Source organism: Scylla paramamosain, unplaced genomic scaffold (assembly GCF_035594125.1).
Source record: "Scylla paramamosain isolate STU-SP2022 unplaced genomic scaffold, ASM3559412v1 Contig1, whole genome shotgun sequence".
Lineage (NCBI taxonomy): Eukaryota > Metazoa > Arthropoda > Malacostraca > Decapoda > Portunidae > Scylla > Scylla paramamosain.
The window spans coordinates 401,269-426,839 of record NW_026973666.1 but is presented as its reverse complement, the minus strand read 5'-3'; the positions used below and the strand labels follow the sequence as shown (position 1 = coordinate 426,839).

At 38.9% G+C, this 25,571-nt stretch overlaps 1 protein-coding gene and 1 long non-coding RNA gene across 3 annotated transcripts in view; one reads left to right on the top strand and one right to left on the bottom strand.

The window, feature by feature from the left end:
* Nucleotides 1-24,374, bottom strand: part of LOC135095734 (probable methyltransferase-like protein 24) — a 42,897-nt gene extending 18,523 nt beyond the window's left edge. For both annotated transcript variants that reach the window (XM_063996781.1, XM_063996783.1), the window contains exon 1: nucleotides 24,258-24,374. In XM_063996781.1, coding sequence (XP_063852851.1) covers nucleotides 24,258-24,334 — 77 coding nt within the window. In that variant the 5' untranslated portion in view covers nucleotides 24,335-24,374. The remainder of the gene's footprint in view (nucleotides 1-24,257) is intronic.
* Nucleotides 10,993-12,951, top strand: LOC135095767 (uncharacterized). The gene is made up of 2 exons (XR_010264483.1): nucleotides 10,993-11,900; nucleotides 12,169-12,951. It is a non-coding gene; the product is annotated as an uncharacterized LOC135095767 (long non-coding RNA).
* Nucleotides 24,375-25,571: the final 1,197 nt, after the last annotated feature.

The following is a 25,571-nucleotide window of genomic DNA, read 5'->3' as shown; positions in this document are numbered from 1 at the left end:
ATCTGTGAGACATCTGGTGGAAGCCTCTGCATGAAAACAGTCATTAAAGCGCCATCTACAATATCATTGAATAAATGAAAATGAATCAGATTTGAAAGTAATGTAAATCCGAATCAATGATAATTTAAGAGTCGATGAAAGTCATTGAACACAAAGAAAATGTTCTCTAAATTAAGAAGAAAAAGTTCCTGGATCTGAAACATTTACATCAGATCCGTATTATATATGAAAAGACACTTAATTGTATGCAGGAAAAAAAATATAAATGCCATAAGATAAGATAAGGCAGGATGAGAGAGATAAGGCAGGATGAGAGAGGTAAGGTGAGGTGTGAGGGTGTAGGACAAAAGGAAGGAAGAAGTGTCCGGAAGGGTCTGAGGAGGGAGAGAGGGAGAGATATGTGTGAATGTGATGGAGGGTCAGGTCATGCTGAGATGGGAGAGGTGAGGTCGAGGGGAGTAGATGAGGGAGTAATAATTTAATAAATCATGTCTACATCTCTATATACATTGTCAACTTATTATAATCGCTAGACTACAAAAAATTAACGTGAGTTTTAAGAAAGAACACTTCGGAATACTAGACATGTACTATGCTGATGGCAATCTACATCTTTTACAATTTACAGAAAAAAACAACTACAAAGTATCAAATGATATAATATATATATGTATATATATATATATATATATATATATATATATATATATATATATATATATATATATATATATATATATATATATATATATATATATATATATATATATATATATATATATATATATATATATATATATATATATATATATATATATATATATATATATATATATATATATATATATATATATATATATATATATATATATATATATATATATATATATATATATATATATATATATATATATATATATATATATATATATATATATATATATATATATATATATATATATATATATATATATATATATATATATATATATATATATATATATATATATATATATATATATATATATATATATATATATATATATATATATATGGGGCATCGGCCAAGGGCAACAAAAATCCAATGAAAAAAAAAAGCCAACTGAGATGCCAGTCCCTGAATAGTGTCCCAGGTGGTAGTCAAAAATTGAAAAACAAGTATCTTGAAACCTCCCACTTGAAAGAGTCCAGCTCATAGGATGGTGAAAATACAGAAGCAAACAGAAAGTTCCAGAGAAAGGGATGAATGATTGAGAATACCGGTTAACTCTTGCAATAGAGGGGTGGACAGATAAGGGGTGAGAGAAAAAAAGAAAGTCTTGTGCGATTGGCCGATGAGAAAGCGATGAGAAAGAGGCTGAAGACAGTCTATTAGAGGAGAGGAATTCATGAGACAAAAGCCTTTGATTCCACCCTGTCCAACCCGCCCCCCCTTCACCAGACATGTAAAGCATTTTTCATAATGGACGGATAAGGCCGCTGTACAGAGTTAGCAGGTGGAAGAGTGAGCAAAACTGGCAGAGACGTCTCAGAGCACCTAATTTCATAGAAGCTGTTCCTAGATGAGATGTTAAGTTTCCAGTATAGATTATATAAAGGACACACTGAGATGTTCATTGTAGAAGAGATGGACAGTTGAGTGTTATTGAAGAAGAGGGGATAATTGTCTGAAAGATTATCGAGTTAAGAGATGGAGGAATTCAGTTTTTGAGGCATTGAACAATACTATTCGTAAGTTTGCTCTGCCTCAGAAGATCAGCAATAGGGCGGCCTTGACAGAACGCATACTGGATATCAGAGAGAAGGTTGTGAAGTGATGGATGTTTAATAATCTTGTTGAAGATAGATTTTAAAAACTTTAGATAGGCAGGAAATTAAAGCAATAGGACGGTAGTTTGAGGAATTAGAACGGTCACCTTTCTTAGGAACAGGCTGGATGTGGACAAACTTACAGCAAGAAGGAAAGGTAGATGTTGACAAACAGAGCTGAAAGAGTCTGACTAGGCAAGGTGGAAGCAGGGAGGCGTTGTTTCGGAGAACAATAGGAGGGACTCCGTCAGGTAAGGCTTCTGAGGGTTTAGGCCAGCGAGGGCATGGAAAACATCGTTGCGAGGAATTTTATTAGATAGCATGAAGTAGTCAGAGGCTGGAGGACAGAAAGGAACAAGCCTTGAATCATCCAAAGTAGAGTTTGTAGCAAAGGTCTGAGCGAAGAGCTCAGCTTTAGAGGTAGATGAGATGGCAGTGGTGCCATATGACTGAAATAAAGGAGGGAAAGAAGAAGAAACAAAGTTATTGGAGATATTTTTGACTAGGTCCCAGAAGTCACGAGAGGAATTAGATTTTGAAAGATTTTGACTTTTTCTGTTAATGAAGAGTTTTTGGCTAGTTGTAGAACAGACTGGCATGGTCCTTTCCTTATGATTTAGAATGGAGACTTCATATTTCATCTCTAAGTAAAACAGCTTCTCTGAAGTTTCCTCACTGAAACACAGGTGTTTGAGGCAAGTGACAGTAGCCCTTTTTTGTTTCCTCCTACTTTCTCTATCCTCATTTTCAATCCAAAGCTGGATGATGCATCTATGTGTGCAAAGACCTAACCTATTCTCATGCCCAAGCTCTTGAATTTTCCGAGTTTTCCACCATCTGGCTACGATTACAGAGTCACTCTCAAACTACATTTATCTGTGCTGTATACCTCTCACCTAACTTCTCTGTCTATAAGAAATTCTTTGACTACTCAACTTCCAAAGTGGACCACATTCTGACTCCTTTTTGCAGAGATCTCCATTCTTGGAGACTTCAGTGAAAACCACTAGCCTTGGCTTTCGTCTCTTTTTACTGACCATCCTGGTGAACCAGCCTTTAACTTTGCTATCCTCCATGATCTAGAGCAATTGGTGCAACACCAAACTCGTATTCCTGACCGTCTTGGAGATATGCCCAGCATTCTTGACCTTTTCCTAACCTCTAATCCTTCTGCTTATGCTGTCACCCTCTCTTCTCCGTTGGGCTCCTCCGATCACAATTTCATATCTATATCTAGTCCTATCGCTCCAATTTTTCCTCAAGATCCCCATAAGCGGAGGAGCCTCTGGCGTTTTGCCTTTGATACTTGGGGGGATCTGAGGAGGTATTTTGATGACTTTCCTTGGAATAACTACTGCTTCCATGTCTGATTCGTCTCTGTGTGGCATCGCATAACAGAGTTGATAGTGTCTGGCAAGGAGGCGTAAATTCCTCACTCTTTTTATCGACCTAAACCTTCCAAACCTTGGTTTAACTCGGCCTGTTCTCGCCCTATACCTGATAGAGAGGTGGCCCACAAAAGGTACCTGAGCCTTCCATCACAAATATCTCATGCGCTTTATATTTTTGTCCGAAACCATGCCAAGTCTGTTTTTCAAATAGCCAAAAACTCCTTCATTAATAGAAAGTGTCAAAATCTTTCAACATCCAACTCAGCTCGTGACTTCTGGCATCTAACCAAAAATATCTCCAATAACTTTCCTTCTTTCTTCTTCTTTCCTTCCATTATTTCAGCCAGATGGCACCACTGCTATCAGATCTATCTCTAAAGCTGAACTTCTCGCTCATACCTTTGCTAAAATTTCTACCTTAGACGATTCAGGGCTTGTTGTCGCTTAACTAAACCCTCAGAACGCTTATGGTGTCCTTTCTATTGTTCTCCGAAACTGTGCCTCCGTGCTTGCACCTTGCCTAATCAAACTCTTGCAACTCTGTCTGTCAACATCTACATTTCTTTCTTGCTGGAAGTTTGCCTACATTCAGCCTGTTCCTAAAAAGGATGCTTTAGTTACCTACCTGTATCGGATCCGTCAAGGCCACTCTACTGGTGATCTTCTGGTTTTTCTTATTGAGTCTTCTTGGTCATCCTCTTTTAGAGATTTTAGTGTAACTTTTGTTGTTGCCTTGGACATATCAAAAGCTTTTGATAGAGTCTGGCAAAAAACTTTGATTGCCAAACTACTCTTCTACGGCTTCTATCCTTCTCTCTGTAACTTCATCTCAAATTTCCTTTCTGACCGTTCTGTTGCTGTTGTGGTAGACGGTCCATGTTCTTCTCCTAAATCTATTAACATTGGTATTCCTCAGGGTTCTGTCCTGTCACCCACTCTCTTTCTGTCATCCACTCTCTTCCTGTCATTCATCAATGATCTAAACCAAAATTTCTTGCCCTATCCACTCCTACGCTGATGTTACCACCCTTTACTTTTCCACATCTTTTTGTGGACTTCAGCAAGTAAACAGTTCACGTAGTGAAGCCATGGAACGCCTGACTTCTGATCTCTCTAAAATTTCTTGGTATTGTTCAATGCCTTAAAAACTCAATTCCTCCATGTATCAACTCAACACAACTTTCCAGACAACTATGCTCTTTTCTTCAGTGACACTCAACTGTCCCCTTCATCTACACTGAACATCCTCGATCTGTCCTATTCTTATAATCTAAACCTGAAACATCACATCTCTAGCTAAAGCAGCTTCTATGAAGTTAGGAGTTCTGAGACGTCTCTGCCAGTTTTTCTCCGCCATTCCCCCTCCTAGTTGTTAACTATGTACTAGAGCCCTATCCATCCATGTATGGAGTATGCTTCACATGACTATGAGGGTTCCAGTCATACCGTTCTTTTAGACAGGGAGGAATCAAAAGCTTTTCGTCTCATCAACTCCTCTCCTCTATCTGACTGTCTTCAGCCTCTTTTTCATCGTTGCAATGTTGTATCTCTAGATGTTTTCTACCGCTAATTTTATGCTAACTGCTCTTCTGATCTTCCTAACTGTATGCCTCTCCTCCCGTGACCTTGCTGCACAAGACTTTCTTCTTTCTCTCACCTCTATTCTGTCCACCTCTCTAATGCGAGTTAACCAGCATTCTCAGTCATTCATCCCTTTCTCTGTTAATATATGTGGAACTCCCTGCCTGCTTCTGTATTTCCATCTTCTTACATCTTGAATTCCTTCAAGAGAGAGGTTTCAAGACAGTTATCCTTCATTTTTTGACTACCGTTTCGGACCCTCTTTGGGGACCGGCATCTCAGTGGTCTATTTTTTTTAATTAGATTTTTGTTGGCCTTGGCTGGTGTCTGTCCTATATATATATATATATATATATATATATATATATATATATATATATATATATATATATATATATATATATATATATATATATATATATATATATATATGATAAAATAAAGTAAAATAAAAAAAAAATTTTGAGGCCTTGTCAAATCGCCGAAACCATTCCGCCACTCTTTTTCATCCAACTCCGGAATGAATTTCAAACTCCTCACCATCCGTCTTTCTACGGTACTTTCCCTCACTCTTTCTCCTCTCCCCAAGCCATAAGGTAAATTAACTTCTGTTTGAGTCTGATTTAACTCCTATTTGAGTCTTCTCCATCTCAAATATTCTTTTCTTCTCCACATCTTCCCTCTCATACATCTTTGCTTCTTTCTTGGCTTCATGCCACTTGGCTTCCCTCTTGGCCTCAAGCCTTCTGGCTTCTCTAACTTCCTGAGTCTTCAATCTTCTCTCATCGGCTTCTAGCTCCATTTTCCCCATCTCCAACTAGAATCTGAACTCTTCATTCATTTTTTTTTGTCTGGGAAAATCCACCATTACTCTGGGCATGACATTCACATCCGTGGGCACTACCTGTAGGACTCTGTATTCTGACACCAACCTGTGTCAGATCTAAGCTGCCACTCCTGGCAGAAGCAGAAGACTCGGGTTACCTCGGCCACCAACATGTCCCTCCAGGGCGTGGGCTGAGTGCGGACAGACAAAAGACAACGAAACAAATAACAAACAACTGTCTCCTGCACGTGGATACGAAGCTTCCAGCTATCCTGATGAGGTCGCAAATTTCTGTTACGACTTCAGATTTGTGTCCCGTGACTTGGTGCAAGGCTTAATATAGGTTACAAGGTCCCTCTGGTATCTTGTACTCTATAAACAAACAGTCATAAGACCAGGTTCTCCCTTTTATTGCTGCCACTATCTGGGATCAGCCTCCCTACACTGCCACGGCTACACAGTGTGGTGCAGAGATAGATTCACCTTCATAGCATCCTTCTGGCCTCCTGTGATGAATTACACAAATGAGGTCGCCAGCCTGTTTCATCCACCTACAGGCAAGGGAATATTACTGCTGTCAAATCAACAAAGGACACACATTTAAGAGGTTGAGGTATGTCATCTCGATGGACAAACCACCCTTGATTACGGGTCACCCACTGTTCAACAAAATATTGTAGCCCCCTGCGGATCAGTATTGTTTACAGCTTACTGGAAGACAGGCCTCTACCACCCACACAACAAAGGGGCCTGAGAAAGGAGTAAACTTTACTGCACAGCAGTTTGTAGATAATCCTCCCTGCCAAAATTTGACATCAGCACTGGAACACAGTGATATGTGACAAAACAATGAATACACAAACAAGCTGCCCACAAACAAAATGGGGAGGGTCCACTGACCACTCATTAACACGCCAAATACTCGACAGACTGTACTATCGAGGAGCTGTCTGGAGGTATCTCTTTACTTATGAGGGAGCACAATCACAGGAAGGCTTTGAAAGACACTAATCTCTCACCTAACATCATCAGGGGCTTACTGCTATACTAGACAAATAATATAATATTAATCTAATCATCCTCTAAATATAAATCGCACAAAGTGTCCCAAGCCTTGCCTTGCCTCAACTCAAACATCCTTAACTCCCATCAACCAGACTGCGCTTCTCAGAGCAGAGGGAAGTTACATGACAAAGAAAAATGGGAGGATGCAGGGGAGGGGTGGGTTGGTGACACGCAAACACATGCACCTGCCAGATTCATCCCAAATAATTAATTCTGAATAATCCTGCTTGTTTCACCTCAGCAAAGGGGCTAGCGAAATTCTAACTGTATTATGTTGTTCTGTACTTTATATTCTTTCAAATGATAGCATTCTCAGCATGGTGCTCAAACGAGAAGAGCGGAAAATATAAATAAATCTGGTAGCCTACTCAACTGGGTGGGTGACCCGCAGACCCGCCACTGGCGTCTTCTCTCATTCTCATCTTTTTCTCTTTCCTTCCTTTCGCCTCCTTCCATCTTCCTTTTCTTCGATACTGGCGTCCCTCATATATATATATATATATATATACATATATATATATATATATATATATATATATATATATATATATATATATATATATATATATATATATATATATATATATATATATATATATATATATATATATATATATATATATATATATATATATATATATATATATATATATATATATATAATTGTTGTGTGCAGCGAAATAACACGATATAAAATGAATAAAAAAGTAAGTGAGGAAAGAATAGTAAATGAAATGAGTGAGGAAAGAATAGTAAAAGAGAGATGAGGAGAGAGACAGGTTGGGGATGAGACTTGGACGTGTCCTGGACACGGAGCTACCCAGTCTGACGCCTCCAGAATGATATTTATCCGCGCAATTACTCATATTCCTCACGTAAGTTTCCTTACTTCCCCTTTTTTCAGAAGTAAAGTGTTTTGTTTGTGTGCGGGGAGCAGTGTTTGCGGGTTTATGTATGCATGTGTGTCACCCCCCCACCCCTTTCCCTGTACCCCCCCTCCCCATAGCAGAAGAGGGAGGGTGCTGGGTGCGCTTTCCCACAGAGCTACTGATGGCTGATGCAGTTCTGCCACAGAGGACTTTAGTAATTAGCTATATAGTGAACTTTACTCCTTCCTCATGTCCTAACAAGGCCTTCCATCCAGTGAGTAGTAAACGACACTACTTGGCTTGAGGCCGAGGCACGCTGTTGGACAGTGGGTGGACTTTTTATGGGGACACATGTCCAGTGGGATTTTATACCTCAACCATATATGTGCTATTGCATGTCGTAACTGTCTTTCTTAGACGTGGTGGTCGATCCATTCACAGCTGTGGGTGTTAAGTGTTGTTAGAGTATTTCCCTTGTCTGTAGGTTGGTAAAACAGACTGGCGACCTCAATTAGTGTGACCTGGTGTTATTACCTCTTGTGAAAAAGAAGCTAAAACAGCTTCTATGAAGTTAGGTGTTCTGAGACGTCTCCGCCAGTTTTCTCATCCCCCCAGCTGCTAACTCTGTACAAGGGCCTTATCCGTCCATGTATGGAGTATGCTTCACATGTCTGGGGGTGGGGGGTTCCACTCACTGCTCTTCTAGACACGGTGGAATCAAAAGCTTTTCGTCTCATCATCTCCTCTCCTCTAACTGACTGTCTTCAGCCTCTCTCTCACCACCGCAATGTTGCATATGTAGCTGTCTTCTACCGCTATTTTACTTCAGCAACCCACCGCTATTGCTGGAGAGGCTCCACATGAGATACACAAAGATCAAGGTACCGACAGTGACGCTTTGTTCTCGGTACAGGCAAGACGTGTTTGTCTTACTGCGGCGGTTTGCCATTTTGGCATTAGTTACCTGTTATCTGAATTTCAGAACGGGTTGGCACTTATTTTACACCTTACTCACTTTGTTTTACCTTACTTTATTACCCAGTGATCCTGTTGGAGCGGGAAGAGTGCCTGGTGTTCCTTTCCTGTTATCCATGAGGAGCGGGAGGACACGGTGTTGAACAAGGTGAGGTTATGCACACGTGTTACCTGTTATTCAAACTTGGAGCAGGTTCTCATTTATTCATTGTCTATTGTTTTTTACTAGTGTGTCGTGGGTGTTATACTGTGCCTTTGTCTCGGTGTTTTTCCCCCGTTATCTACATTTGGGAGCAGTGAATGTAAACAAGCGGCCATGGCGCGATTATTTCTTTGTGATTGCTGGTCCGTGGTGCAGGTTTTAAGGTTAGATTTGATTATATCCCGTTATCTGTATTAAGAGCGGGCTGAACTAAGATTATTTTGTCTGTGTTTTTTCCCGTTATCTCTCAGGAGCGGGACAGGTGACAGAGTGTACTGTTGTGAAGGAGTTTGGTTCATCAATATGTCTTCCTCGGGGGATTCTACACCTCCAAGAAGCGGTTCTTCACATTCTTGTGGAAGCCGACTCTATTCGTCCACTAGGCATAAAAAGAGGAAGAATATCCAACGGTCTGGGGCCTCTGCTAGGGAGGATATCTGTTATCAGTGTATTATGATTTCCATTACCTGTTATAAGGGTGGAATATTGTCTTTAATTATCCGTTACCTGATTATAGGGCGGAGTATTGCCTATGGATATCCGTTACCTGATAAGGGCGGAGTGTTGCCTATTTGAATCCGTTACCTGAATTAAGGGCGGATTGTGGACTATTAATATCCGTTACCTTGTATAAGGGCGGATTATTGGTTATATGATATCCGTTACTTGATATAAGGCGGATTATTGGCAAATATGACCATATTTGGGCACTCTCGTGAGCCGACATAGGTGCGAGATGGTTCCATCTTGTTACCCATTATTGGGGCAAGAGGAATATTGCCTTATTTACAAGCCTGGGGGCATTTGACTTCCCGGATTATTATAAGGAAGGAGTTTTTGATTTAAAGTTACCCTGTGTGTGAGGTTAAGGCACCCGTGGGGTTATAAAAGGAACTGCTGTTAAAAGGGGTGGCATCTTGTTAACATTAGCCGCCATGTCTAGGACGCCTTCTGTTGCTTGCCCCAGTCCTGAGAGATTCAGAACTACCAGCATGCCACGCACCTCAGCTAAGGTAAAGGGACTACACAAGGGGAGTAAACATGAAGAAAGATCCAGATCTAAGAGCCGTTCTACTCGTCATGAGAGGTTAAGTTACTCTCGGTCACCTTCCCCTTCTCCAAAATACGATGGTGAAGACAGCAATGCGCCTTCTTTGGGCATGATTATGGATGCTTTGACTGAGTTGAGGAAAGACATGGACAAGCTTAAGAAGGAAAATGGGGCTGTGAAGTCAAAAGCAGTTCATAACAATGCTCCCCTGTTGGTGTCAAATAATACTTTGATGCCTGATACTAGTGATCCTTTCATTTTGGACATTGTTAAACATTGCCATCTTGAGATTGATGAACAGAACATTACTCATTTATTTTCTGAGGAAGTGGAATACAAATTTAGTGATGAGGAGAAAGTTATTATGACTAATGAAATAGATAAATTGTTGAACCAGAAGGTTATCAAAGAGACTCACAGACAGGTGGGCCAGATTATTTCACCAGTTTTCTTGAGAGAGAAAAAAGAGGGTGGCTACAGGTTGGTGCTTAATTTGAAGAAACTCAACAAATTCATGAATTACATCCATTTCAAAATGGAAAATTTTGAGCAGGCAATTAGGCTAATCAGTTCAAGCGCTTTCATGGCTTCGGTGGATCTGAAGCATGCTTATTATTCAGTCAAAATTGCAGAGGAGCAGCAAAAATACCTTTGTTTTAAATGGGCAGGGAAGATATACCAATTCACTTGCCTTCCTAATGGTGCTTCTGCAGGTCCTCGTCTTTTCACTAAACTTTTGAAGCCGATTTTTTCTTTTTTGAGATTGAAAGGCTACACCATTACTTCCTTTATAGATGATACTCTTATGTGTAGCAAGTCAGTTGAGGATTGTTTTGCTTGTTTAAAGGATACTGTGGAAATTTTGCAAAATGTGGGGTTTTGTATTAATGTGGACAAGTCAGTTTTGGTGCCTACAAAACGCATAGAATATCTTGGCAACATCATCGATTCTGAAGCCATGACTGTCACACTCCCTGCTCGTAGAGTGAAGAAGATTGTGGAAAGTTGTTCATCCTTGGCCAGTAGAAATAAGGCAAAGATCAGAGAGGTAGCTCGGGTAGTTGGCATGTTGGTAGCTGCCATTCCGGCCGTTGAATTAGGTAAGCTCCATTACAGAATTTTAGAAAAGGCCAAAATTGTTGCATTAAAGGTAGGAAAGGACAACTTTGACAAATTTATGACTATCTCAAAGGAAATGAAAATGGAGCTGAGTTTTTGGATCTCTGAAGTAGGTACGCAAGTTCGGAAAATTATTCGGACTGCTCCTTCTGTTGAAGTTTTTACTGATGCCTCAGATTTAGGTTGGGGTGGTTGTGTATTAAAGCATTCCACCAATGGTAAATGGACAACAGAAGAAAGTTGCCTACACATTAATGCAAGGGAACTCAAGGCCATCTTGTTTACCCTTCAATCTTTTGCTTACTTGCTTAAAGGCTGCCATGTTAAAGTTATGTGTGATAATACCACAGCCATTGCTTATGTTAATGAGATGGGTGGAACTAAATCACTAGTGTGTAACTCTATCTGCATTGATATCTGGAATTGGTGTATTTCCAATGACATCTGGATTACTTGTGCACACATACCAGGAAAGAATAATGTGTTGGCGGATGAAGCCTCTCGTAATTTTAATGACAGACATGAATGGAAACTTAATCCAAAGATTTTTAAAGAGTTGTGTGTAGTTTTTGGAACTCCCTCCATTGACTTATTTGCTTCTCGCTTAAACAAGCAAATAGATTGTTTTTGCTCGTGGAGACCTGATCCTGAAGCAAAGCATGTGGATGCGTTCACATTAAATTGGGCCAGTTTCGATCTGATTTACCTTTTCCCACCATTTTCTCTCATTACTAGGTGTCTACAGAAAATGAGGGAGGAGAGAGCCAAGGGGTGGATGGTTGTTCCAATGTGGAATTCCCAACCTTGGATGGGCCCTCTTTTGCAAATGTTGATCAAGGCCCCCAGGCTCATCACTCAGAAAACAAATGTACTACGACATCCCTCATCAGCGGAAGAACACCCGATTATGACCCACACCCAATTGATGGCATGTCTTTTGTCAGGCAACAACTTAGAGGGAGAGGTGTATCGTCAGAAGGTACAGAGATTATCATGGCATCGTGGAGACCAGGTACGATGCGGCAATATAGACCACACATTAAAAGATGGTCATCATTTTGTGATAGATGGAATATCAATCCCTCTACTCCGTCTGTAATTAGTGTTTTGAATTTCCTTTCGGAGACATTTCATAGAGGGGTGGGGTATGAGTCTGTTAACACAGCAAGAGGTGCTCTCTCTGCTTTAGGCATTACGTTGGAAGGATGTAGAGCTGGGAATCATCCACTTATCAATAGGTTTATGCGTGGTGTGTTTAACTTGAGACCCTCTTGCCCTAGGTATGCTGAAACCTGGGATGTGCAGCCAGTATTGCAGAAGCTGAGGTCCATGAGCCCATTACAAGACCTATCTTTGAAATCTTTAACTTTGAAATTGGTGATGCTTATGGCATTGACTCAAGCTGCAAGAGTACAGACCTTACATTTATTATTGTATTCCAATGCTATTGTTGATAACAATTCTGTATCTCTTTTGTTAGGGGGCAACATTAAGCAGTGTCGTCCGAAGTTTAATGTGAGAATGCTTAAGTTTCATGCTTATTTACCTGATTCTAGAATGTGTGTTGTAAATACCTTGAAGGAATATTTTAACAGAACGGAGAATCTGAGAAAGGAATTTGGGAAGGATAATGGGAAACTCCTCATCAGTGTGGTGAAGCCACATAAAAGTGTTTCCAAAGATACAGTGGCAAGGTGGATTAAAACTGTTCTTGTCGACTGTGGTATCAATACTAAGAAATTCACGGCTGGCAGTGTTCGACCAGCCTCTGCTTCCAAGGCCAAAGGAATGGATGTCCCAGTTAACATTATCTTATCTAAGGCAGGTTGGACTCAGGAGACAACCTTTGCTAAACACTATAATAAGGAGATCACTCAGGTTTCAGATTTTTTTCAAGAGGCCATACTGGATTCTGTATTGTAATGTTAACAGGTTTCTCTATTCATTTGCGTTGGATCTCAATTGACATATTTTGTTTGTTTTATACATGTACTATATGTTTTTGTAAGGGACATATCTGTTTAAGGAGGAGGATTTTTCATACAATGAAGTTGGGATACATATTTAGTTTGTTTAATTTTCAATCACTCACTTGGAGAACGTTAAGGATTGTGTAGTTCTGAGAGTACACCCACATGGCTTTAAAATCTCATGTGGAGCCTCTCCAGCAATAGCGGTGGGTTGCTGAAGTAAAATTATAGAAGTACATGAGACTTACCATGGGTCAGTTGAAATGTGCTTCGGATTTTGCGAAGCAAGCCACCGCTGCTGGAGAGAGCTTTCACATGCCCACCACTCCCACCCTTCGGAAAGATGGGCTTTTGACTTTGTGTTTCTCTTTCCGACGGGCATTTTTCGGGAACTTGTGGCATGTGGGTAGCTCTCAGCTCTTTAAAGTCTGTCGGTACCTTGATCTTTGTGTATCTCATGTGAAAGCTCCCTCCAGCAGCGGTGGCTTGCTTCGCAAAATCCGAAGCACATTTCAACTGACCCATGGTAAGTCTCATGTACTTCTATAATTTTCATGCTAACGGCTCTTCTGATCTTGCTAACTGCATGCCTCCCCTCCTTCCGCGGCCTCGCTGCACAAGACTTTCTTCTTTCTCTCACCCCTATTCTATCCACCTCTCTAACGCAAGAGTTAATCAGTATTCTCAATCATTCATCCCTTTCTCTGGTAAACTCTGGAGCTCCCTGCCTGCTTCTGTATTTCCACCTTCTTATGACTTGAATTCCTTCAAGAGGGAGGTTTCAAGACACTTATTGATCAATTTTTGACCACTGCTTTGACTCTTTTATGGGACTGGCATTTCAGTGGGCATTTTTTTTATTAGATTTTTGTTGCCCTTGACCAGTGTCCTTCCTACATAAAAAAAAAAAAAAAAATAAAATAAATAAATAAATAAATAAATAAATAAATATATATATATATATATATATATATATATATATATATATATATATATATATATATATATATATATATATATATATATATATATATATATATATACATATATATATAGCTTCCCTAAACCACCTGCTTGGATCCAGTGTAGGGCTCAAAGACAGGTGTACTGGTCCTTTGTGACTCCTGTACTCTTTTCACAACTGTTGTAACTCCAGGTCACACTAATTTGAGTTCGCCAGACTGTTTTACTGACCCACAGACAAGGAAAATACTCAAATAACACTTAATACTCACAGCTGCAAAAGAATCGACAACCACATCTAAGAAAAGTTACAATATAAAATAATATGAATATGGTCGAGGTATAATTCCCCGTTGGACATTCGCCCTCCGTGACAAATTCTCCCACTGACCAACAGTGTGTTATAGCCTTCTTCATTTTATATCGTTTCATCTCGTTATACATCACATGCCCCCTCATAAACAAAATTTTTGGAAGATATAGAAAAGTTTATTAGAATTTTGGGAAACAACAAATTCAGAATCAGCACATAACTATCCAGGCACATCAGCAGATTCAAACAAGGGGTGTATACTCAGAACAAAAATATTTAAGGTTACTATAGCACTGACATGAATAATTAATACACAGCATAATAGTTGAAGGGCCCACTAGGCCCTTCAACTCAGACTGCCGTTTTTTCTTTCTTCTCCTCCTACTCCTCCTCCTAGATCTGTGTCTGGTACTACACCAGGACCTGTGGTCTTCACGGCTACACTGGTGTGTAAGCTTTCTTCTGCAAGGCATCATACTGACATCTCTTTTCCAACAGCCATAGCTGTGCTAGCTCTGCCTGTGACTGGAATTCTTTCCTCCTCCGTCTCTGTCCTCTTCTCTGTTTTCTGCCTTCTCCACTTCTCCATAACATGCTCTACTCCATCTTTATCTTTTCCTCTATGTTGTACAATCCTCAGAGTCACCATGCAAAAACATCCATGCATCCATGCACCACACAATACAACCACCAGGAACTGTAGTCTTCTGGTGCATTATCATCACGGCAGGGCAAGGCAAAATACTCTTCGGCCAAACACTGCTCTCAGTCGGGCCTGTACTGCCCACATCATTACTCCCACTTGCCCACTCCTGGCCCCATGGAGCCTCCATGCCACACCCATAAAACTGACAAAATAAAAGTGCCACTTCCTTGGCAAAACTTTACTTCTAAAAATTCTACTGATTAAACTAGGGGCCTAGATGATTACTGATTACTTTATTGTCAAAGGCAACTCTTTTATTAAAACACTAGGTGAGATTCAAATTAAATGGATAAGGGAAGTAAGGAAATTTACGTGGGGAACATGAGTAATTGCTCGAATAAATATCATTCTATAAGTGTCAGGCTTGGTGGGTCCATATCCAGGACGCATCCAATTCTCTCTCTCTCTCTCTCTCTCTCTCTCTCTCTCTCTCTCTCTCTCTCTCTCTCTCTCTCTCTCTCTCTCTCTCTCTCTCTCTCTCTCTCTCTCTCTCTCTCTCTCTCTCTCTCTCATTTTCTTTTCTCATGCGTTCTTACTACTTTCTTTTATATAATTTTATCTCGCTGTACATTACAGTATTATATATATATATATATATATATATATATATATATATATATATATATATATATATATATATATATATATATATATATATATATATATATATATATATATATATACACCATTAATATGACCGATAGGTCAGCATTTATTATTTTCTTTAAGATATTTTCCTTATATCTAATAAGTCTTATTCTCTTGAAATCTGGTTGATGACTTCGCCGTAGATAATGTTTGCTTTATCGCGATTTCGAGTTCCTTAACCCTTCCTCAGTAGCTGTTGAATGATTGGACATATAGCATAACATAATTTTAAGAAGAATGGGAAGTAGATGAAGGGGTGGTATATAAGAAGAAGAAAAAGTAGAAATATAGGAGAGTAGTAGATAAAAGTTGGTGGGCGTACCACCTTGCTAATTTTACTTTGTTTTCCCTGCCTATTTTAATATGTGCCTCGCCCTTAAGGGTGGATTGACTAGGTTTGGGCTACTCAATCTAGAGAGTTGCTTTGTTCTCTGAATTGTGTGAGTGTATTTGTATTTATTTACACATTTAGGGTGTTTTGTGTGGAGGCGTTGTGTCATGTCTCTTTTTTTTCTTATTTGCGTGTTTATGTGTTTTGTGCTGGGTGTGGGTGTGGATGTTGATACATAATCTATATAGTTGTGTATATATTGCTATATTTATATAATACATTGTTAATATTGTATTTGTTTTTGAGGTAATGCTGGATAAGTTTTACAGACATGATACGTATAAAGTAATTATAATGGAAGTTTTTTTTGTCTTTCTCTCTCTCTCTCTCTCTCTCTCTCTCTCTCTCTCTCTCTCTCTCTCTCTCTCTCTCTCTCTCTCTCTCTCTCTCTCTCTCTCTCTCTCTCTCTCTCTCTCTAAGGTCAAACTTAAAGTAAAAGTGTATGAATTTTCTGCTGGCAGGGCCAAGCTAACCTATGGAAAGAAACTAACCGATTTGCAAGACAGCAAGTTATGGTGAATATATTGTGATCCTTGATTAATACCTGTTTTTCCTTTTCCAGGTACATACACACATATCCACACACTTTTTTTTTTTTTACCATTGACAGAACCCAGCTAACCTTAGGAACAATAGCTGATTCTATAATCGAAAATGCCAATGGCGTATTATTTACACATGCACAATTTTGTTGGTTAAATTTGAACAATTGTACTTCTTCTATCAGATCTCTTACAGGTCACCCCAGCGCACGACTACGCCTCAGCATCTGTACACCCGAATCCCCAGTTGGTACCACCGGGTGGGGTTCACCCAGAGCCCCAAATCTCAGGTAGATCCCTGACATGTGACTTCAGGATGACGAAGCTTGGCCTTGTGACTTAGGGCGCAGGAAGTCAACTCTCAACTTGCCCCCCATGCCGGATGTCAGCTGACATTACCGGTGGCCACCACCCCTTGCTGGGGCGGAGAAGATAGTCCACTGGGGGCTACCATGCTCCACAGAACAGTGCTTGACCAACACTTCCCACCCCGACGACTTAGGGCGCGGGGCAGAAGGAGAGGGCGCGGGGCACAGTGTGGTTGTTGTGGGATATTATTTAAATTTGGGCATGATTAGTTGATTTATTTTTTTGCAGAATACTAGAGTAATCTCTATGATATTTTTGTATATATTGTTTCTGAGTTATTAACTGTTGGTAAGTATGGTTTTGAATGACTTCCAATGACTTCCATGTTTTATGGCTTGTTCTTGTTAGAATATGTTTAGCTGTTTTGTATTTGTATGTCTGTGTATTTCCACCTTGGTTAGTGTATATGGATATTTTTGATATGTGGTAAAACATAATGCTTTGTTTTGTATCTTTTATAAAATGCTGAGTTTGGTATTACTGAGTGCGTGTAATGGTATAGGTGGGCACTGTAAGATTGGTAATACTAATGCTTTTACTAAATGAATTATTATTTATTTTTTTTCTGGTAGTCCTCTGACTGTGATGACTTCTGTCTTTCTGTTTTTAACATGATTTTTATATCCGTTGTTCGAGATGGTGAGGCAGAGACTTGTGCCTTCATTACAAGTCAATTATATTTTCATTTATTTGTAAAGGAATTGTTATCCTAATAGAAAGATGTAAGGGGGTAAACTTGTTGATATTAATCTTTATTTTCCACATGTTTTGATAATTGTTGACTGCATTGATTTCGCTCTCAGTATTGATATTGATAATTTTCTCTTCTTTTTTTTTTATTTTCCAGGATATCCCATGACCTGTGATGTCATCTGCATATGAAGTGTTTATCCCTTTCTGAGGTGGAGGGATATCGTTGGTGTAAATGATGAAAAGTGTGGGTGATAATACGCTTCCTTGAGGTACTCAGGTGTGTAAATAAAATTTTGGTCCTATGTGTTTTTTTTTTTTGTTTATCTTAATCTGGGCAGCTTTGTCGTCGAAGAAGTCACATAGTAGTTTTCCAGTGATTATTAGGAGGTTAAGTTGAAGTATTTTGAATATGAGTCTGATGTGCCATAACTGGTCAAATGATTATGTTATGTCCCTTAATATTAACTGGCAATGTCCATTATCACTTTTGATCTGAGCTATTTGTTCTGTAATCAAAGCGAGGGCTTGGCGAGTCCCTCTGCTAGTTATGAAACCTGACTTATTGTCATCAAATATGTTGTTAGTTTCCAGATAGTGTTTGAGTCTGGTGTTGATTATCTTAATCTAGGATCCTGTGACGCCTAGTGAAGTAATTAGGAGATACAATGAAAAAGAGTTTCCCACAACTTTGAAAGTACTTTGAGAGGTATGTTGATTAGTACTAGATAGGAAGGTATTAAAGTTGTACGGGATAAACTTAAAAAAAAAAAAAGATAAAAACCAACTTCACAAATTTAGAAGATAATTCCTGCCTAGTTCGAGAAATAAGAAAATTGTAGCAATAGCCGTTGCAATTAATGTTATTGCAGATTTAGAGGTTATTAATATAGACAAAAATTAATATATGACAAAAATTATTGAAAATCCAGAAATAGATTCAGTGTACATTTTCTTGCTGACTGATGAAATGCATCTTGAACTGATGAAAATAAATATGGAAACAGAGACATTCATTCAAGACATTTCCTTGCTAATTGATAAAACGCATCCTAAATTGATGAAAATAAACATGAAAACAGAGACATTCACTCAAGACCAGGTGTTGTTACCACACGCTGTGAGCCCTGTAACACTGTTTTGTAAGAGTATTTTGTATCTTGATAGAAAATTTTGTTGATGGATTTGTAAAAGCATTTGTCAAAGAGTTACTATTAATCTAATTACTACTGATGAATGTAAATATGAAAAGCTAAAACCACATCACTTAGATATCGTCTCGGGACGGCAAGAGGTGTAGCTTGCCGAGGCCTGTAAGAGGCATCATTTAGAAACAGATGAATCTAGGAAAAAGAATAAAGAATTATCTTTGGAAAAGTAATAGATGGAAGGAAGAAGGAAGCATGACGAGAGAAGGAACCATGACAATTCGAAGGTGTACATTACCTTAGCGAGAACGCTAGTTAGCTCGTTAAGCAAGTAATAGGTTTGCTCTAACTCTAAACAGGAGATTGCTGTATGCACTCGTCAGCTTGTTAAATAACTCATTCCCATTGGTCACAGATAACATTAATCACACCTTAAACCATGTGGAGTGAATTTTAAGTGCATTGCTATTTGACAATAACAAGTAGTTACGTCACAGTTTCAGCCTCAGAGACTTCTATCCTTCATTTCAGAGGTGAGTCAACCATCGGCGCTTAGCCTATCTAGACGTTACCTCCGTAACAGTCAGAGAGGGAAAGAGGGACAGCAGCGTGAGTTGTGTGATTGGTCGTGCCGAACTTTGTTATTTTGTGAAGAACTTGAATTTCGTAATAAAAGAAAGAAAAGGAGAAAGGACTTCTCATTGACCAGTTGGCCACTCACCGTCCGTTGTAGACACATCACAAAAGCAGTGGTAAGCAGAGGAAAGTGAAACACTAATAACAAACGAACTCTCAATGCTGATCAACATCACAGCAGCAAACCTACAAATGGATCACATAATAAGCCTGCATTTCAGAGGTTTTAGGCAGTAATTAATTCATAATAGGGGTGTTCCTGGACATCCACAAGGCCATAAAGAATCGACACGGTATATTCATGAAGATTTATGCTCGTGGCTTAATAGGTAACTTGTCTTATTTCATTTATAATTTTCTTCAGGTAGAACATATCTCTGTCTCGCTGATACTCGGAGAGGGGGCTCTCTCCCCAAAACATTAGAGCATAATGTTTGTGGAGAAGGCTGGTCTTGTTAATAGATTATAGATATTTAAAGAGGATTTTATTAATAATATGCTGAACATTGCATGAAGAAGAACTTCAAACTTTTAATGAGGGAATCAAAGGAGGGCCAGGATCGGACATGGAGTCGAGACCTGTGGTCAACGCCTGGTCCTATTATTACTATTTATTTATTTATTTATTATTATTATTTTTTTTTTTTTTGTCTTATGGCTTTGTATTCATTTTATTTTTTCCATTGTTTATCTGTCTCATATCTTGTTTTAAGAGTGGCCACATGTCGTTCGTGTTTTGGTCTTTAGAGGCAGCTCTGCACAGCGTTCCCCAACATGCAGGGGTGGACCTGACGGACCATGTGGTCAGTGAGGGCCGGAGTAGAATCACTCGATGATCCCCCTCCCCTCTGCGCATACGTGAACATCGTGCCAGACGTACGATTAAAAGTCCATTTGCGCCCTGCCATCACAAAGTGAGCATCTCGCTGCTCTGATGACGAATTCGGTAGATGCTATATTCGGCTCATGGTTGTTTGGGACAGTTTAACTACTCAGGTACATTATATTGGTGTCCAATACTGTTATTCTTACATTTTACAAGCGAATTCGTCGCTTATCGAGTGTGATCCTTTAACACCCCCCACCAAAAAAAAAGGCACCGATCACAAAAAAAGAATAAATAGAAAATAATAATAATAATAATAATGTAAGAATAACAGTATTGGACACGAAATCCTGATGCTTTCCTCCAGGTTTTCCAGCCACACTGTAGTCAATGATATGTTTCCTTGTCCAGCCCAGCAGCTGTATCCACCATTGACACAAGGTACTTCAATTGATACCATACACACTCGTGATGTAAACTCCTAAATTAACTGTCATATCCTGTGCTTTCCAGAGCATATCTCCACCCCTCGAGTTTCCTTTCCAGTTCTTCTTTACTCTTGGCAGCGTGTACTATGTCATCCGCGTAGAACAAACACCAAGCATCTCCCTCTCTCACATCTTTGATTACAGCATCTATTACCGTGTTAAAGAGAAAGGCACTTAACGTGGGACCTTTGTGTAGTTCTATTTTCACTTGAAAACTGTCTCTCATTCCGACCGTGCTGCTACCTCTGTTTGTTAAGATAATTCTTTCTATAATTTTCACAACTCGACACATCTTCATTCTCCTTAAACCTCTCACGTGCAATTTAAATTGCATAAATTCCCAGCCCGGTTATTTTCAGTTTTTTTTTTTAGTTCTAACTTTTTTATTCTTTTAAATTTTTAAAATGAGAATGTATGAAATAAGTTTCCTCCATTTGCTAGAGACAAGGAACTTATTCATTAATAAACGATGACAATCAGTGATTTGAGTCAAAATATTTACCTAGAAGAGTTCTTTCCATAAGCTGATGATTCGGCAAAAAAAAAAAAAGATTCTTAAGGATTTGCAAATTTGCAGCCATTTCCTCGGGTAAATTTTGAATGATTGATCGTGATTTTTTTTTTTTTTTTTTCATGTAGGAGGGACACCGGCTAAGGGCAACAAAAATGCAATAAAAAAAAAAACAAAGGCCCACTGAGATGCCGGTCCCTGAGCAGGGTCCGAAGCGGTATTCAAAAATTGAAGGATAATTGTCTTGAAACCTCCCTCGTGAAGGAATTCAAGTCATAGGAGAGTGAAAATACAGAAACAGGCAGGGAGTTCCAGAGTTTACCAGAGAAAGGGATGAATGACTGAAAATACTAGTTAGCTCTTGCATTTGAGAGGTGGACAGAATAGGGGTGAGAGAAAGAAGGTCTTGTGCAGCGAGGCCGCGGGAGGAGGGGAGGCATGCAGTTAGGAAGATCAGAAGAGTAGTTAGCATGAAAATAGCGGTAGAAGATAGCTAGAGATGCAACAGTGCGGCGAGAAGAAAGAAACTGAAAACAGTCAGTTTGAGGAGAAGAGTTGATGAGACGAAAAGCTTTTGATTCCATCCTGTCTAAAAGAACGGTATGAGTGGAACCCCCCAGACATGTGAAGCATACTTCATGCATGGACGGGTAATGCCCTTGTACAGAGTTAACATCTATGGGTGGGGAGGGTGAGAAAAACTGGCGGAGACGCCTCAGAACACCTAACCTCATAGAAGCTGTTTTACCTAGAGATGAGATGTGAGGTTTCCAGTTTAGATTATAAGAAAAGGGCAGACCGAGGATGTTCAGTGTAGAAAATGGAGACAGTTGAGTGTCATTGAAGAAGAGGGGATAGTTGTTTGGAAGGTTGTGTTGAGTTGATAGATGGAGGAATTTAGTTTTTGAGGCATTGAACAATACCAGGTTTGCTCTGCCGCAATCAGAAATTTTAGAGAGATCAGAAATCAGGCGCTCTGTGGCTTCCCTGCATGAACTGTTCACTTTCTGAAGGGTTGGACGTCTATGAAAAGACGTGGAAAGGTGCAGGGTGATATCATCAGCGTAGGAATGGATAGGACAAGAAGTGTGGTTTAGAAGATCATTGATGAACAAATGAATAATAGGAAGAGAGTGGGTGACGGGAACCCTGAGGAACACCACTGTTAATAGATTTAGGAGAAGAACAGTGACCGTATACCACAACAGCAATAGAGCGGTCAGAAAGGAGAAGAGATGAAGTTATAGAGAGGATAGAAGCTATAAGAAGGTAATTTGGAAATCAAAGCTTTGTGCCACACTCCATCAAAAGCTTTTGATATGTGTAAACCAACAGGAAAAGTTTCACCAAAATCTCTAAAAGAGGATGATCAAGACTCAGTAAGGAAATCCAGAAGATCACCAGTAGAGTGGCCTTAACGGAACCCACACTGGCGATCAGATAAAAGGTTGTGAAGTGATAGATGTTTAAGAATCTTCCTGTTGAGGATAGATTAAAAACAGTCACCCTTTTTAGGAACAAGCTGAATTTAGGAAAACTTCCAGCAAGAAGGAAAGATAGATGTTGCCAGATAGAGTTGAAAGAGTTTGACTAGGCAAGGTGCAAGCACGGAGGCACAGTTTCTGAGAACAATAGGAGAGACGCCATCGGGTCTAGAAGCCTTCTGAGGGTTTAGGCCAGCGAGGGCATTGAAAACATCATCGCGAAGAATTTTAATAGGCAGTATTAAGTAGTCAGAGGGTGGAGGAGAGGAAAGAACAAACCCTGAATCGTTCAAGGTAGAGTTTTTAGCAGAGGTTTGAGCGAAGAGTTCAGCTTTAAAAATAGATATGATAGCAGTGGTGCCATCAGGTTGAAATAAAGGAGGGAAAGAAGCAAAGTTACTAGAGATATTTTCAGCTAGATGCCAGAAGTTACGAGGGGAATGAAACCTTGAAAGATTTTGACATTTTCATTAATGAAGGGGTTTTGGCTAGTTGGAGAACAGACTTGGCATGGTTTCTGGCAGAAATATAAAGTGCATGAGATTCTGGTGATGGAAGGCCTAAGTACCTTTTGTAGGCCACCTCTCTATCATGTATAACACAAGAACAGGCTGTGTTAAACCAAGGTTTGGAAGGTTTAGGTCGAGAAAAAGAGTGAGAAATGTACGCCTCCATGCCAGACACTATCACCTCTGTTATGTGCTCAGCACACAGAGACGGGTCTCTGACACGGAAGCAGTAGTCATTCCAAGGAAAATCAGCAAAATAGCTCCTCAGGTCTCCCCAACTAGCAGAGGTAAAACGCCAGAGGCACCTCCACTTAGGGGGATTCTGAGGAGGGATTGGAGCGATAGGACAAGATGCAGATATGAGATTGTGATCGGAGGAGCCCAACGGAGAAGAGAGAGTAACATCATTAGCAGAAGGATTAGAGATTAGGAAAAGGTCTAGAATGTTGGGCTTACCTCTAAGACGGTCAGGAATACGAGAAGGGTGTTGCACCAGTTGCCCTAGGTCGTGGAGGATAGCAAAGTTACTGCTGCACCATGTTTGATCGCAATATTCCATAGTGAGATGGATCAAGGAGTTGTACAGAGTGAGAATTGCATCTTTCGATTTATATTCAAATGCTCTCTCGTTTTGATATCCGATATGAAGCACTTCACGCCTATCTTCCATTAAACCTCATTTGCAAAGTTTGACTCCGCTCTGACAATTTATTTGGATTGTTCCGTAATTCTTGTACTTTTCGTTAGATATCACGGTTTTCTCAGTTTTGGTGTCATCAGGAAAGTCTGGTATCATATCACTAAGGCCATCATCTGTATAATTTTTACATATAATCCAGGAAGAGGACAGGTCCTAAAACTGAGCGATCCTGTGGCACTCAGCTGGTTACGTTAGTCTATGTTAATGTTTTTCCATTTATTACGAATCTGTGTTTACTGTTATTCCGCCAGTTTTGTAACCATTTCAATACACGTCCTTGTATTCCGTGAGAGAAATACTAACTACCAGGGAGTGGCTGCTTGTTCCGGAAATAAAACTGCTTTAGTTATGCTCGTGATCCGCATAGAAAGAAAAGTATAAACATAATCATAAAGTCACATTTTGTACATGAGTATTTGAAAAATCTTTAATACTTGTATACTGCAGACGGTGATTTACAAACAAGGCCACCTACCTGCATATGGTAAATAAAGTGACGAGGATTAAGGTCGTAAGGAGAGTGATGTGGACCGTAGGATATCGCATAACCATGGCTAGTTAGATGCTGATGGGCAAAAGACAGTCGTTACCTGTAAGATAAGAGCGGCTGTAGCAGCAGCAGCAGCAGCAGCAGTAGCAGCAACAGCAGCAGCAGCAGCAGCAGCAGCAGCAGCAGCAGCAGCAGCAGTAGTAGTAGTAGTAGTAGTAGTAGTAGTAGTAGTAGTAGTACTAGTAGTAGTAGTAGTTTATTTAACAAATTGTGGTTATTTTTTTTATGTAATTCACATAAAATCATATAAAAGAATATATAGATATATAATATGACTAGGAAGAAATATTGATCCACATGAAAACACTTATACACATAATATTATGCATAATTAATGATATGTATCATAAAATATAGTACAAAATTTAGACACACACACACACACACACACACACACTAATTTGTATATATATATATATATATATATATATATATATATATATATATATATATATATATATATATATATATATATATATATATATATATATATATATATATATATATATATATATATATATATATATATATATATATATATATATATATATATATATATATATATATATATATATATATATATATATATATATATATATATATATATATATATATATATATATATATATATATATATATATATATATATATATATATATATATATATATATATATATATATATATATATATATATATATATATATATATATATATATATATATATATATATATATATATATATATATATATATATATATATATATATATATATATATATATATATATATATATATATATATGGTCAGCTTCCCTAAGCTATCTTCTGCGTAGCTCAGTGCAGGGGAAAAGTACATGTATACATGGCCTATCTTGTTTCCTACAACGATTAAACAAATGAGGTCCTGAACCTGTTTGACCCACCTACAGGCAAGGGAGTATAACAACTGCCAAATCTCTTCAATTTGCTGAGAAAGAGTCGCATACCACGTTCTATGGGGCACAGATATAACAAAAGACACACATTTATGAGGTTTACAATAATCTGTGAACTATTTTCTGCTAGAGACAGAACTACTCACACTCACAGAACATTATATCCTTTAGTCAGCAAGCAATCTATTTGCAGTCTCCCAAAGACCGAGCCAGTACTCCGGTAAAACCTGGGAAGAGAGGCAAAACCGTTATCCATCAATGTATCTCTATATCTTCTCTTTCCAAAGCTCCTAGCAGAGAGTCTA